This window comes from Hylaeus volcanicus, chromosome 3 (assembly GCF_026283585.1).
Source record: "Hylaeus volcanicus isolate JK05 chromosome 3, UHH_iyHylVolc1.0_haploid, whole genome shotgun sequence".
NCBI lineage: Eukaryota > Metazoa > Arthropoda > Insecta > Hymenoptera > Colletidae > Hylaeus > Hylaeus volcanicus.
In genome coordinates, this window is record NC_071978.1 from 12,879,748 (window position 1) to 12,895,966 (window position 16,219).

Genomic DNA, 16,219 nt, shown 5'->3' on the forward strand with positions numbered 1-16,219 from the left:
TAATAATAAAAGAAACGGAATCTAATTATTTTGCACAACATGATAAGAGTTGAAATGATAACACATTGATAAAATGTATCTTTTCTTTTTTTTCTGATATACAAACTGCACAAACTGTTGACCGGTAAATGTCCGTGGTAATGATGGATATGGTGTAAATTTTCTTTTTGTTTGTGGTGTCTATATTTTTGGTATATTATCTTCAAGTATTTCTTCCGCTAATTTTTGCTTGCAAACGTGAAATGCTCAAATAGTTTTGAAAACAACATAACTATTCAAAAGAACCATGTCGAGACAATTAAAAAAACTCCTTTTTATACACCTTTTGATAACGTCGCATAGTGTGAAATTTGCTGAGAAGTTGATTACCTCCGTCAACTCCACCCGTGTTTAGTGGAGCGGATATGTGCGCTCTGGCGATAGTGGCCAGACAAAATGGGCGCATATATGCGCTTATGATGTAAATGGGTTAACCCTTTGCACTCGAGCTGTTTTTTGTACTAATTTGTACCACCAACAATAATTTTGTACCTCGTGCCGTTTTCGGAAAAATCGTGCTAGCTTAATATTAAGCTAGCAAGACCATACACTAAAATTAATAACAATGAAAAAATTAAAGTGGATACATTTAGTGCTGAATTTGTACTAATTTTTACCACCAAAAGAAATTTTGTACCGGTTACTGTTTACGAAAAAATCGTGGCGCTGCTAGGTTAATATTAATATTACGATTTTCTTGAAAACAGTAACAGGTACAAAATTTCTTTTGGTGGTACAAATTAGTACAAATTCATTACTAAATGTATCCGCTTTGATTTTTTCATTTATATTAATTTTTAACATTTTCAGCCACTAGCTTAATATTAAGCTAGCGGCGTCACGATTTTTTCGAATACGGTACGAGGTACAAAATTTCATTTGGTGGTAAAAATTAGTACAAATTCAGCACTAAATGTATCCACTTTAATTTTTTTCATTTTTATTAATTTTGATGTGTGGTCCTGCTAGCTTAATATTAAGCTAGCAAGGTACAAAATTATTGTTGGTGGTACAAATGAATACAAAATAAGTATTAAATATTCCACTAAGTCCGATATGATTCAGCTGATTTGGTCGTGCCAGCTTAAGAGAGATTCGTTACTCTTTAATTTAAAACTAGACCCCAGAATAATCCCAGCGCACGGCGAGCAGACAAACTAGTGGTGCCACTGGTTTGCTTGGTCATGGGGACCAACCCTCTTTCCACACAATTCTTCCCAGGATCAATTAATCCTCGATTGTGACCACAAAAATCAGCCAGAGGTCGACCAAGACACGTCGAGATTTTTAAAATACATATTCTTCTGTCCCGCGTTCCGTGCGCGGAACAGTCAGATTAACGCGGGCAACAGGGGCACGCATAATGCTACCCAACGCCAAAGGAGGAGAGAGGGTGAAAACACACATCCGTGCACACTATTGAGCCACGCGCGTCCGCTATGTTGTATTAATTTTCGTTCGCTTGGCTTTTCGTTGCTTAATCGAGACTGTATTGTCCGACAGCACAATCGAGTGGAATCAATCGATCGAGCGAAATTCCGTATTCCCCTCGAGGATCGAGCCCGTCCAAAGAATGGACGCTCAGCCCAACCGGTTACAAGTGCAGCGAGAATCTAGGGATCGAAATTCGTACCCGCGGTGTTAACAAACCCCCGTCTCGAGCTGTTGCTCCCCTAGGAGACTTTGCGTACTTCTTCTGTGCTTTTGCAACGTTACCTTGGAATATGAAGCTGTGTTATTGGTTTTGGTCCTGTTTGCTTTAGTATTTTACGTTATCTTTCAAACGAGAGATTATTTATCGAGCAGAAATTTTGTACGAGTTAATTAATTCTATCGCTCCCATTTCTTCGAGCTAAATTCGCATGTAATTCGTCGAACATATATCTGGTTTTGTATTAACACTTTATCTACCGGACTATTTAGAAACAGTCTTTAATTAAAAAAAGAATTTTCTACGGAAGCATATGCCAATCTAGGCTGACAATAATTCCTCCATACTGTTACTGGGTACATTGAAAGCCAAGTCTGTTTCCAAACACTGATCATTGTAAGTAGACAAGCATCAACACAGTAAATAAATTCGAATAGCTAAACACTGCAATTAAAAAGCCTATAAATTCCCGGTAAATAAAGTGTTAATTAATCAAAGCGTGCGATTCCGTCCCGAGCACGTATACGAAGTAAAAAGCAGTGCGCGAACTGTCAGCAGAGAACTTTCTTCGGTGCACCAGGAGGATTAACCGATCCCAGACGCTTGTAGCCAATGATCATTGCCGAATTCGACTAAATCCCGAGAACATCTCCTACCGAGTATTCCGATAGTAATGCACGGAAGTTCCGCGAGAAACTTACACGAGAACCGTTCTTGTTTCGTCTAATTTCACAGCTTTGTATCCCCTTGAGGTCCAGTTTCAGTTACAAGCTGCGCAACACAGTACACGCGGGGTTGGTTTGCGGGGGTGGTGGCATCCACCGTCGTTGGCAACCCCCCACCGAATCGCACGGCAATCCACACACCCGTCGACCCCTCGAGACCTAAATACGACGATGCCTCGCAACTTGCTAGTGAAACGAGTGTCGTTACGTGGCTCGTTCTCCGGCTTTAATTAAATGATGTGCATAACGCGCGATACAGAGTCGCTTTTCTGGCCACCGGGAGCCCACCCCTCGCGAGGAACGTCCGCATAGGTTCTCCATGCCGGTTTTGATGAAAAGAAAGAGTGGCCAAGCGTGAGGGATTCTCGTGGAGAAGGGTTATTTCGCACTTTATCGGGCTATATTTCCCCCGAAATGTGTGTAAAAGGGAGTTACCTATATTTGAACTTTAAGTTCAGGTATAATAAATAAATTGCGAACATCATGCATGGAAGAACTTGTATGCCAAGCTCTGAAATTAATGCCTTCGCTTGTTTTCTTTTAATAAAACGCGTTTCCCTCTTTTAATAAAGTACACAAAGGGTGAAAACTTTCTAAACGCTGTAAAATTTTCACGTAACGCGTGTCTACGCTTTTTCTATTTTAAACAAAATGTACGAAAACGATGGAGCGCGGGACTGTGATTGTAAATAACCACATGCAAGCAGCTACGAGCCCATATTTACGTGAACCCCCTTTTTTTATTTTAGTACACTGAATTCACCCTTTAAGTTGCGTCTATTAATAACGAAACACCCTGTGTGGAAGCCCGCGTGCAATATTTGTTGGATTTGCTATCAGCAAGGATGTATTAAATCTGATAGTAATGCGAAAGGCGATGGATATTATTATAATTGTGCAATAGCACTGCAGAATCTTGATGATTTGAGCAAAGTCGCGAGGGTGTATGAAACTGTAAATTACAAGAAACATGCAAGCCAAAAATCGATTTGTTCAAAGCTGTACAGACGTAATCCGAAATTTCTAACGTAAACAATGCATGAATATTTCATTCTATAAAAACGCTCAGTGCTCGACTATGCATTCTAAAGCGTTCATTATCATCGGAATCAATTTCACGTAAACAAACAGAAATAGCACTATAACGCTTAATAAAGTTTTAACCGGAGCGAAATGTTTCGTGTTCAGCACTACAAAACGCGAATAGCTCTGCAATAAAACTAATTTCAATTCGGTATTAATATTCCCAACTCGGTCAACAAGGACACACAGCTTCAACCGTGGATTATAACGTGAAAGTATAATCTGAGAATATTGCGTGTTTCCAAATAGAAATTATCGTCCAATAAATAAAAAGAGTAATAAATTTGCTCTTTTATTTTGTTCAATACCGATTGAGTTTAATATTCATTTAATAAATGAATTTTAGGTAATTTTTCTTTACGCCCTAAGACATTCGCAATCTAAAACGTTGAATTAACGCACAGGAAATTCGCATAGTCGAATAATACACGTTAATTATACGATAAATGACACCAGGTTCATTACGAGAAACATTACTGTAGCGTATAAAATAAATTGATCTACATCCTTGCGCATATTCCACACATCGTGCAATTTATCAATCCTGTTAACATCGAATTTAATTGCACGTTTAGTGTCGATTCATGGTAATTAATGTCACACGTGGAAACGACGCGAAGTGAGAATCTCTCGCGTGACACGCTATCAATAAATAAAAAAAAGAGACGAAAAAAAATCGGAAAAAACAACGATTAAGTAACACGACGACCCTCAACGCGTACATTTCAAAAACGATCATCATTAAAATCTCATTTACCTGGATAATCGCTTTACCGCTCGTTCCGCCCGCCTTTTTCGATACCGAATCGAAAATTTTAAATGGAGGGCTTTTATAACGCGTAATTATAACGTGCATTCTCTCATCTTGATGCTGATGCGTACCAGCGAATCGAAAGAAAAGCGAAAATACGCTGTTCCATGCGGGCGTGTGCGCGCGTAACGAAGCTAATTACATGCACGCGATACGAAAGCGAAAGGGTCGTTATACGTCCGCGTCTCTCACTCGTCGATTCGCAACGGGTACTTTTATCAATCGTATCGAAAAATATAGAGCTGGGTGCTCCTATATCTCTTTCAATTTCTTGAAAATATATATACAGTCATAAGTAGACTGCGGATCTTTATGCAAAATAAAATCTTCGCAAACGTGCCTACAAAAATTGAACCTAAATGGGAATTTATTTTATTCTGCAAATATTATAACATGAACTTTACTTTCAATCTTTATATTCCTGTATACTGTTTGCATTTTGTAGTTTCTTGCACATTCAAATTTCCCATAAATGTATAAATATCCGCAGTCTAGACGTAAGTATTTGTACCCTTTCAAATTATACGTTTAATATGTCCAAATAAATTTTTCGTTATAATATATACGTATGTAGTTTATTCACGTACATATTCATAAAGAAAAATTTATTTGGAAACATAAAACCTAGTATTTAATTTAGACAGATTTCTTCGATATACATAGACGGTGCGAATACTTATGGGATAGTATAGTTACGATCAATTTAGTATCTCACAGTACTGTGAGTATTACTCGTCATGCAGTTACGAAAATGTAAGCTTCGTAAACTAATATGTGGTAGTGCTCTAAGGATGAAGGATTCTTGTAACCCCTGTTTGATACAACTCTCATTCTGCTCGACACTGACCACCCCCATTCGTTGTTTATGCGCCCACAAGGGTGAAGAGCCACCCAATCCCCGATAAGAGGGTGAAAAAAGTACTTAGCCAAACGACTCGACCGAAGGCAATAAAAATCAATTTCCTTTCACGTTACGTACCAAACGGAGAAGACTCGCGGGAAGTGTGAATTAATGTCCCGTCGACTGATTGGCCATTCCGATGAAAGTAACAATTATCGATATCGAGTGGCACCCTTGATTCGCCATGGACTGATTACCATCTGTGTCTGTTTTGTTTCCATTACAATATACGTACGATCCACCGCAAATTGCAACTGGATTTCTGCGTTGTGCAACATATCGTAGCGGGGCGACACGAAAACTCGACGTGTCCGGCAGAATGTCGTGCCGATTCATCGGTATCTCGATACGGAATATTAATTGGCGGCTATTGGTATCCCGGATTACGTTATTTCGAACGCACGTGACTTGGAAGCGTGACGAACACGGAGTTTCATTGCGAGACAACTACGAAGTAGACGCGAACGGAATTCAGAAGCTCTCTCGCCTTGGTATCAACGGTTTCACTCTTCCGCTGCGACGGAGACTAATTAAACTTGCCGCGAATAAGTCACACGTTATCAAATACCCTCTTCTTTCGGGGGAAAAAAATTGCATTAGAGAGAATACATGAACTTTGAAAAATGGAGCACTCGTTGGAGCCCCAGAAGAAGACTTCGGCACCTGCTCACTTTTTAAAGGAAGTCTTTTTTGAAAGGCTTTGCCAGGAGTAGAGAAGAGAAGAGAGTAGAGTAGAGAATTAACCCTTTGCACTCGAGAGGTGACTCTCAGTCTCCATTAGGTTTCACGCAGCAAATCTACAATACCTAATGTTTCTTTAGGTTTAATTTCTTTGGAGCTCAAAGTGTCGATAAAATAATTGTCGGCGAGGCAAAGGTGACCTTATTCTGAAACCTAGATAGCTTAGAATTCATAGCAATAGAATGCTAAGAAACATCTCGAGTTGCTGGCAGATAGCAGAAAAAAGGCCTCGAGTGCAAAGGGTTAATAACTACAAACGTCAATTTATATCTATTTAGCAAGCGTCCAACGACCCTGAAGCGATCGACCATGATTCATAGGAAACATTCGCGTTCGAAAACAAAACCTTGCGTCCATTGTCTCGCCCGCGATTCGACGCCGCAACAAAAACACTCGAAGCACGTAATACATGAAAAGTGTCTTTACAGTCGTAATTCAAAACAGTGGGCACAAAAGAGAGAGCTGCCACGGACGATTGATATCACAAGCGCACCGGTACAGGTAACGTCGATATTTGCAATCGCGCGAGAGGGGGGAGGGGGATAAAATTACTGCGACCGCTGGTTTATTTATCGCGGAAAGAGGGGGGATCGAAGGGCCACGCGAAAAAGCAATACCCGACCGACGAAATAAAGCCGTTTCTCATTTCTCGCCGCGGAAACGAAAGTTTCTTAAAGAGTGAAGGATTACCGTCTGCCTTTGCGTGGAATATTACGATCGACTGTGCACCGCGGAATACAATTCAGTGTAAAACGGGACACAGAGGAAAAAACAGTCGTAGGGAAGCGAGGCAAAGTGCGATAATCAAATAAGAGAAGATTGGACGAAACGAATGAAACTCAACGGGAAGTAGTTTCGGGCGAGTATCATAAATCTCTGAATAGGAATTTTTAACTCTGTTAAACCAATGACCGAAGTATGCTGCGTTATCCGAAGAATGGAGTATGATTCTAGGTGGCGGTTCATTCGTAACGTTTAAGGAAAAAATTGTTCGGGTGAAACTTCGCTAGGTCCACGCGAGGCTTGATTAAATTCTAATTTTTATTGCATAGACAACGAATCAAAAGCTGTTTTACTTGTGTCTTTGGATAACAGAGATTCTACTCTAACTACTTCATTGCTACTACGTAATTGCTTCTGAGTTTGTCACGGATAATTGGTCGGACCGATTCGACCAGTGATGCCAATGAATTCAGGCTTTTCCAAACCTACCTGCTCTTATCTTCCAGACAGCTGTCGCTACCTAACCCAAATGAAATTCAAATTAGCCTGTACAAATCACCTCTCGGATAAACAATATTCCAATAATGAAAAGCCTACCTAAAGCATCCATAACTCTCCTGACCATTTCTCGGCAACCGATGGCAATGAATACTCGAATAATGAAACTTCCATTGCGCAGATAACTGCTCTGACAATTTATCGAGCTGACTGTCGACGCCAATGAGCGAAACATTTCTCAAAAAGTAAGCGAATCGACGTTTCACGGGAACGCATCGTTTCCAGCGGTTGATGTGGCGAGCCAGGTCTAAATGCCACCTTGGCTCGCCCGTTTGGGATCAAATTTCCGCGAAAGGGAAGAGCAAAAGCGAGAGAGAGGTCGGGTCCAGTTAGCCCCGAAGGATCGTCCACATCTTTATGCAGATGTAGACATTCTCCCGGCGCTTTGTAAATTTCCAGGGCGAGAACCTCTTAGAGATCGCGGCACACGCGCTTTGCGGATTTTTCAATCACGTTCCGTACTGACGGGATTAATAAAGCGGCCCCGCGCTACACGAAGAGTTTCCAGACTCATTTCATGCAGAATCGAATTGGATTTCCAGGTCGGGGACGGTGTATATCTGTGTGCAGTGGAGATACGACCGGCGCGCTCGTCCCTTTGATGTGCTACGCTCGGATACCGTCGAGCTTTCTCTCGAGCGATGCAGGCTCCGCACTTTGTTACATCGCCACTAAATAATCGGTTTATAAAAATTCATGGCGAGTCTAGCGAGGCGACGGGGGTTTATATATCCGCCCACACGTTTCCCTCGTGTCGCCGCATAACGAACTCTGACGAATCGAAACAGACGAAGGCGAAACGCTTCGAAAATTCCAAAAAAGTAAATCCCCTTTTCAGCTGCCCTTTTCGAGGGCCAATTCGAGAACAGAATACATCCGGGTGTGTTTCGTAAATATCTAAATTTAACTAAATGCATCGGAACGTGTTCGACAAATTCACGAGTTTTAATTCATGAGAATAATTCTTTTCTAAATGAAGAAGAATTTAGATACCCATAATAAGAGACTCAACTTCTACCAATCTCGATATCCTCAGTATGCGTATACTGGCGCCAAACTCGAGCGAACAAAATAACACGTTTCTTTTGGACCCTTAATGCGAGTTGATAACGAATGGCGAACATAATCCCTCGCGAATAAATTAATAACATCGGACCATTGGCCAGGACGCCAGCATGTTTATGATAATATACAATGTTATATGTATTATAAACGCTTTACGGTAGGATGGCTACCAAATGGCTTAATATGAGTAATTTATTACCCCACCCTGCCATCGTACAATTTCTAAACACCCTTATAATTAATTTCATAACCACTCTCCACTCTCATATTTATAGAAATATGATGAACACGATAAAGCTGGAAATTCGTCGTGTCTTTTTTTACACTTGAATATTAGCAAACTTGTCGCGGGTTAAACGGAGCAACTGCTTACTCGAGGTTGACCAGTAAACCAACCCTTCGGGATTATGCGTCGATTTTCTATTTCGATAGTGTGAATTATCTATGCGCGTCCGTTCACTGCCTGGGGTACGAAAGCAAAGGATTATTGGAGATTACACGGAATTATTGTAATCTCCTGTACGGTGTGTTACTCAATTTCGGTACGATTCTGACATTTCCGTACAAAATAATCCCCGTATAAAAATATTCTCTGTACCTTAGCTACCTCTGATTGAAATATTGGTTTGTCTGGAAAGTCCATGCCGACTTTTGTTAAGTGGTATGGATCTGAATATATCGGAATAGTTGAAAACAAGTAATATGTGTACATCCCTCAAAAGGGATTTTGTTCCACAAAGCAACAAAGGGACAAAATAGTACTTGTAATGGGCATTTCAAAAAGTTCGTGGCGTTTTGTCGCTAGATGGATTTAACATCGTATATCATTGTTTACACGTAACCTATTGGGACATACTAGATGTCATTTGAAAAGTTACAGATTTAACAGTAACAACGTCTTGAACATGGAGATAAATAATGAGAAAATTCGCTACATTCTACAATATCAATGCTACGCATACTTGTGAACAAATTTGTGATGTTTACGGACAAAATGCTCTATCAAAATTCTGATGTCAAAGATGCATCACGCTGTGGTCGACCAATCACAGAACGATGAGATGAAATCATGCAAGTGGTTGAGAAACGCCACGAACTTTTTCGAATACCCAATAAATTCAATAAATACATATGAAAATTCAAACATGCCTTTGAATTTTTCTTAAAATTTGGTACGAACTTTCTGGATAAGCCAATACTATAAATAAATCATATGCCACGATTTCCACAATTAACAGCTATCGCAAGGAAGTCAACACCCCCAATTAGAAGCGACCTACTACCCAAAATTCGATATACCTGGAAAGCTCGTTAAACAGAAATTAGAAACTCCGCGATTATTCGCAAATGAACATCCACGGGCACTGATCCGATAAGAAATAATTCCAACTAATATAATTGTACGAGCGGAGCATGGCGAAAGAACTCTGATGAAAAGAAAACGTCGCTCGCTAAACACGGTATAATTAGCGCCGTGGAGTCGATCGAAGTAAATTCGATAGAGCCGAGCGACGTTTCGTCTAGAGTCGTCGGGAAGATTGAGCCGTCCTGCACGATCGAGGAAGACGAGAATAACGGGGAAAGGTTGTCGCGTAGGGTTGAGGGGTTGAAGCTGGAGGGTAGCAGAGTCGGAGGATTGGTACGTTTTTAGTGGTTGCAGCACTCGAACGTGCCAGAGCGAATATATCCTGCACGAGTGCATGCATACGTGCGAGGCTTGTGACACGTGTGCGTACATACACATCCGCAGGGTGCCTTTATTCTTGGTATCTCGGCGCACGTGCAAAAGCACCGGACGGCTATCCGAATATTTTCCTTCTAATTTAATTTCATCCGACCGGGAGTGCAGCGCACGCATTACTTCGCACGTATCCGGGCAAGAGGGAACAGATTGAGATCGAGAAGGGGGGAAGGAAGAGGGATAACGATGCACGCCCGTGATTTTTCAAAAGGCCGATTAGGAAACGTATTTCACGCGCTATAAGGAAGCAATAGCACCTTCAGTTCTAGGAGGAAGGTGTAATATTTATATTACAGAGTAATTTAGTTACTAGACTTTACGACTGGGCGGTTCGGCGATAAGCTTGGAAAATGTAGGAGCTATGCGAGAAGATGTCTCTCAAGAAGTTTCTTAAATGGTGGCTCTGAGGTCCCTAAGAATCCTGTCTCTAATTGCACATTAGAATTAATACTCTCGCATTAAAATTTATTGTCTCTGTAGGTCCCTTTAAGGCTCCACTAAAAATACTGTAATTAACACCCTAAAAATTCGTGAATATCCAGGCGGAAGGGAACGATTTAACATCGAAAGGGGGAAAGGAAACTGCAGGGATAACGATGCACGCTGGTGAAGTTTTAAAAGGCCGATTAGGAAACGTGAGGGCGTTCTACTGGTTTTCCCTTACGACCACGAGGGAGACGTAATATTTAGATGTTGATTACTGCGGTCTCGCCTGTCTCTCTCCGTTACGCGACACTCGAAAACACTTGAATTTAGAGGAACTCGCGGTACATTTATCAAATGCCGCTGCATCCACGTTAAACCATTCGGCCGTATTTTATACAGACCGTATCCGAAGGTATCAGCGTCACCCTGAATCGTGGGGTGATCTCTAAATCGAGATTAATCGATTCGCCATCCGTTCGGTTCATGGAATATTCTTTTGCAAGTTTATTTACTCGGAAAACAGGATTTTTTGCGAGTATTCAAGAGACGATGCACAAAAATTTGTTAAGCCTTCGAACGTTTGTCCAATTTTTTCGACTTTACGTTTGAAAAAAAGAAAGAAAACAATCACGTTAATACAATAATTGTAAATGTTATAGTGACGATTGATGTTTAAGAATTTTCCTTACATAAGTAAACAGACAATTAATTCAACTTCGTTTCTGTTACAGTGTTGTCTGTAAGAAACTGCGCAGCATCGTCAGATACGAACTCAACGAAACTCGCAGTCGAAGAGGAAGATGACGAATCGTTAGAGAAGACAAGGCTAGACGAGTTCAAGGAGAGATACAGGAGACTGATACCCTACCTAACGTTCTACGTCGTCAACAACATAGTTGGCGAACAAGTTCCGACACAGCAGGGCACCGCGAAGGACACTCAGAGCAGTCCTTCGGCGAAGCAGAATCTACAATTGTCTGCCAGGTTCCTCAACGTGCCCAGGAAAGGTACGCACCGAACGAACGTGCAAAGCCAGGAAAGAAAATTCGTCCCTTCCGTGCAGTACGATCCCCACAGTCTAGGGAGCGACAACGACTACTTTATGCCCGTTAGGTACAATTCAAAAGTTAGCTACGATGATTACCTCTCGCCGTCGTACCAAACCTACCAAGATCGCAAGACGATGTATCCCGACGTGCCGACGCCAACCAGTCAGGTCGCACCCAAGGAGAACAGGTACTACGCAAACGTGAGACCATTACGACCTTACACGACAAACGGCAGGAATCACTTTCCTAGGAAACAATTGACCAACAAGCCAAGCCTCGTTCGAGACGATTACGTATTGGATTATAACGCTAGACCAACCAGCAATACCAATTATCCAATCAAAGACTACCAAGGTCATAGACACATCCTACCTTCAGGACATTCTAGCCTACCAGCGCTAGAATCTATCACTGGGAAGCCACCGCCCATGGTCCCTCAACTGCGGAATCCAAACGTGAACCTCGATCAGATAATCGAGAGCCTTCACCTGAGCGAACGCTTGCCAGAGATGCTGAACAAGGACAACATCGACGTCAGCTTGAAGACGCTCGTGGAGATACTCAACATCCTCCATAACACGAAGAACGAATTGCTAGAGATGCGACCACCGCCGCTGCCACCATTGGTATCTCCTCCGCCGAGACAGAAGGTAACAAACTTCAAGGCACGACCCCAAACACGACCGAAGGTGATAACGGAATCGCGATTCCAAGCGACTCCCAACCCCCTTTACCTAACCGAGGACCCTGAACGGTACAAAGCAACGTCGTACGAGGATGATATAAAACCTAAGGTGCTGGCTGCACCGAGCTACGTCTCAGATGGTCTGAATAACAATAAAGTGGTAGAGTACTATCTCCCCGTGGTGCAGGATGTCTCAGAGAAGGGGAAAGATGTATTTCTGCCGACAATGAGAACGCAAGTGGACGAGAGTTCCACAGGGCACTCTTACGAGATCGTGGAAGATCTGAGCGACGACGTACTGCAACAGGAGCACTATACTTTGTCGCCTCCTACCACGGAGAGTTCAATTCCCAGCTACACGGAGCCAAAAAAAATCTCGCAGCAAACTAACACCGAGACTAAACATGGCGCTACTCGAGGAGAGGCTCACGTTGATTATCCAGCCTACTCCAATATACCTTTTACGAACTTCAGCTGCAAGGATCAACGCTACAAGGGATTCTTCGGTGACCCGGACACTGGGTGCCAGGTATACTTTTAACCTTTCATCTAGAGGTCCTGGACTTAGCGAACCTACTGTGTTCAGGATAAAGTAGGTTTATATGCAATATACGGACTCTGCACTCGCGGGTAAAGATTAGAGCTGTTCGAGTACTCGGAAAAGGCGAGCCGAGTTTTACTCGGCTCGAATGGCCGGTCCTAGTACTCCGAGTACTCGGAAGAAACGAGCAGCTCGAAGGAATCGAGTAGCTCGGACAGAAGCGATCGCCTCGGAGGAGGCGGATTCTCGGTTCTTTCGAGCAGCTCGCTTCTGTCCGAGCTACTCGGTTCCTTCGAGCTGCTCGTTTCTTCTGAGTATTCGACTCGGATCGAAAACTGGGTCTCAACTCGACTCGACTCGCGAGCAACTCGAAACATCCGAGTGTTCTGCAGGCCTAGTAAACATACTTTATTGTGTAGGAAAATTTATACAGTGATAGTTCAAGATAGCTCGCTAACGTTCACAACCGTCGCCGAAACAAAACCATACTGATCAAGGACTAACCTATGTGGTATAGAGGGGGAATTAACAAAAGTCGCGCACATTAACAACGACACCACGATTCGTGACATTACGCTAAACCGACGGTTGAACACTTATCGCGCCGAAAACGTTTATATCTCGCTAATGCTTTTATTCCGCCGCCCAATTATATCCGGAACATACTGGTCCATGGAACATTAGTCTTACAAAGTATACTTGTATCGTTACTTCAAATAAGTAATCTCGTTTCAAACTAAATCTGTTATTACTCACGATAGTACGTGCGAATAGTCTCGTGAATCGAGTAAGTTGTAAGTCGAGTACTACCTGTATTCCATACTTATTTTTGTGATTTCGTAATAATATTAATATCGTTTCACAGGTATGGCACTACTGCGACCTCAACGGTGGCAAGTCGTCGTTCTTATGCCCAAACGGTACCATATTTAGTCAAGTGGCCCTAACGTGCGATTGGTGGTTCAACGTCAAGTGCGAAACGACGACGCAATTATACGTATTGAACGAACGACTTTACAAGTACATTCTGCCAGTAATGCCAAAGTTCCCCGAGGATTTTACCGGGCCGGAAGTGGATCGGTATTTGGAGATCAAGTTCAAGGAGATGGAGAAGAAATTGAAGGAGAAGCTGAAGAAAGAGGAACAAGAGATGCTCAAAGAAAAAGCAGAAACGCGGAAGGAAGACGAATAATCGATGTATAGCTTGTAGTTAAATTATTCTAATTTGGCCAATTTAAGCCTAGCTCATGTCATACATGCCTTGTTGCCATTATTTGTTATATATTGCAACAAATAATTATAGGTTGCGTTCGTCGAATGAATTTTTGTGAAAGTTAAAAATGTGCAATACTTATATCGTAGGTTCGTGTGATTTATATTTAGCGTACTATAAGGGAAATTAGATACGAGATCTCTGCGTCAAAGAAAATCGAATTATCCTGTTTCATTGGAGTATACATCTATGACGTCTAATCTAATTATTCGAACACATATAGAGCAGTCAGGAATGTCAGAAACGAACAAGTATGAAATAACTGATAATGTCAATAAGTATTTTCTTGTCCTCTAGTCATATTTGTACTGTGTAATTATTTATAACAGAATGTACTCTACTATCTTATAGAAAGTTTGTGCATTTACACATGCATTACGCGGACCAATGGTCTTACTTTTTTATTAAAGATATCACATATACAGCCTAAATACTCTCCTGATTCTGAGGAAATAATTCACGATTCTTATGACTATATGTTGCGACACATAAGTCCTTCGATTCTGTACTTGTACTTAATACTGTTACAAGTACTAAATAAATTTATTTATTTATCTTTTCGTAATATATATCCAATTACTGTATATGCGAAAACCTCTTTTATAATAAAGATAAAATCTCAAAAAAAAACTTACCTTTTGTGCCTGACGAATCCTCTGCAGGTTCTCTGCAATGCGTTCGGACACCTCATAAAACTGTGGAATCAACTCCTTATTCTAAAAAACAGACAGAGACAAGAATGCATTATTTTCCTTGCGTAACATCATGATACATCTTTAAATAAACATTGGTTAATATACAAACCTTGTTAATTAGTGGCGCATAATTATGTTTTGTATGTAAGCGCAGCATACAATGCGAGCACACGGCTATTTCACAGTCTTCGCAGTAATATCCTAATGGCTCTACGCAACGATCGGAGCATGTAGTTCGGATAGTAAAAGAATTTTCATTCATTTCTTCCGATAATATGATTTTTGTGTGACTTTGCAGTGCTCTTCCATGAATCTGACAAAATATACAAGTACGTATTTACTTACCATAACCTGTAATAATTGGTCCAAAACAATAAAAGCAGACAGATTACAATAAAAAATATACCTTGAAGTAGCATTTGTGGCAATAAAGAGCGATACACTGTGGACACCTTACAGTTGCATGAAACCCACATTCGTGGCACAAACCTGAAGGTAAAGATAATTTACTTAAAACCTTCTTTCTAATTTAAAATATTTAGACATTTCCAAGTAAATACAGACCTTGTACAGATTGTTTCTTTAACTTGGAAGTAGCAGACTTGTAGAAACAAATATTGGAATCATCTAAATCAACTGGTCGATTATGAGATACAACCATTAAACCCAGGGCATACATATTTACAGGTAACAAAAGGTTCTGATTATCTTTGCTTTGCAAAACTGTCTTACATATAGGGCAAGGTTTATTAAATCCTTTACTTCCACATTTATCACATATGACGTGACCACATTTCAATAATAAAGGAACTATCCCATTCAAAGGAACAAATCCTGAAACAAACGTATTAAGGGAATTTCTTAAACGTTTTTTCCAGGATGCACAGTATTCATGAAGAACAATGCAAAAAACGCAGAGAAATATATAAACAATATCCACTATCTCAAACTGTATGCTATTCTAACCTCTACCATAGTTAAATTCATATAAGTAGCATTTCGAAAGTATATAACCTAATGATGCTTTTAATTCATACATTAACAGACTAGCAACAGCAATATACTCAGGAACAAAAATACAAGAAAGTTTCATGAAACAATAGCTTAAACAAAGCTTCAAAAGGTTACAAGTCAACAATCATTTGATTATTAACACGTGTATTGAACAAATAATTGGGTAAAAAAAAACCGGTAAACGTATGATTAAAAGCATTACAAAATTACCTTGTAGAAAAAACTGGTGTTTGCATTCTAAGCAATAGACGTAGCGAAGCTTTTGCGGAGGAAAAACGTAATTGCACGAGTTGAACTTATTGTTCTCTCGTTGATTGAACATTTTGTTCAATGTACGCTGACAAACTTTATTAACACAAATTTCAGACACTTTTTATTACGAGACAGTGAACAGTTTCTATCTTATACTCCACGCACGACCATGCGGAAGACGAAGTATGTTGGCACCACACATTTGAATTGTTCCCCAGTGCTGGCACGCGATGTTGCCAATAACCA

At 40.9% G+C, this 16,219-nt stretch overlaps 2 protein-coding genes across 5 annotated transcripts in view; one reads left to right on the forward strand and one right to left on the reverse strand.

Moving 5' to 3' along the window:
• LOC128873507 (uncharacterized) overlaps positions 1 to 14,635 on the forward strand; it is an 85,273-nt gene extending 70,638 nt beyond the window's left edge. For all 3 annotated transcript variants that reach the window (XM_054117128.1, XM_054117130.1, XM_054117131.1), the window contains exons 2-3: positions 11,196 to 12,727; positions 13,605 to 14,635. In XM_054117128.1, the coding sequence (XP_053973103.1) occupies positions 11,196 to 12,727; positions 13,605 to 13,931 (1,859 nt within the window). In that variant the 3' untranslated portion in view covers positions 13,932 to 14,635. The remainder of the gene's footprint in view (positions 1 to 11,195; positions 12,728 to 13,604) is intronic.
• LOC128873503 (tudor domain-containing protein 15) overlaps positions 1 to 16,219 on the reverse strand; it is a 232,036-nt gene extending 215,817 nt beyond the window's left edge. The window contains exons 1-5 of one of the 2 annotated variants that reach the window (XM_054117118.1): positions 15,932 to 16,219; positions 15,272 to 15,541; positions 15,114 to 15,196; positions 14,817 to 15,020; positions 14,648 to 14,728 (exon numbers count right to left, since the gene is read on the reverse strand). In XM_054117118.1, the coding sequence (XP_053973093.1) occupies positions 14,648 to 14,728; positions 14,817 to 15,020; positions 15,114 to 15,196; positions 15,272 to 15,541; positions 15,932 to 16,043 (750 nt within the window). In that variant the 5' untranslated portion in view covers positions 16,044 to 16,219. The remainder of the gene's footprint in view (positions 1 to 14,647; positions 14,729 to 14,816; positions 15,021 to 15,113; positions 15,197 to 15,271; positions 15,542 to 15,931) is intronic. The other variant, XM_054117117.1, reaches the window with a different exon arrangement.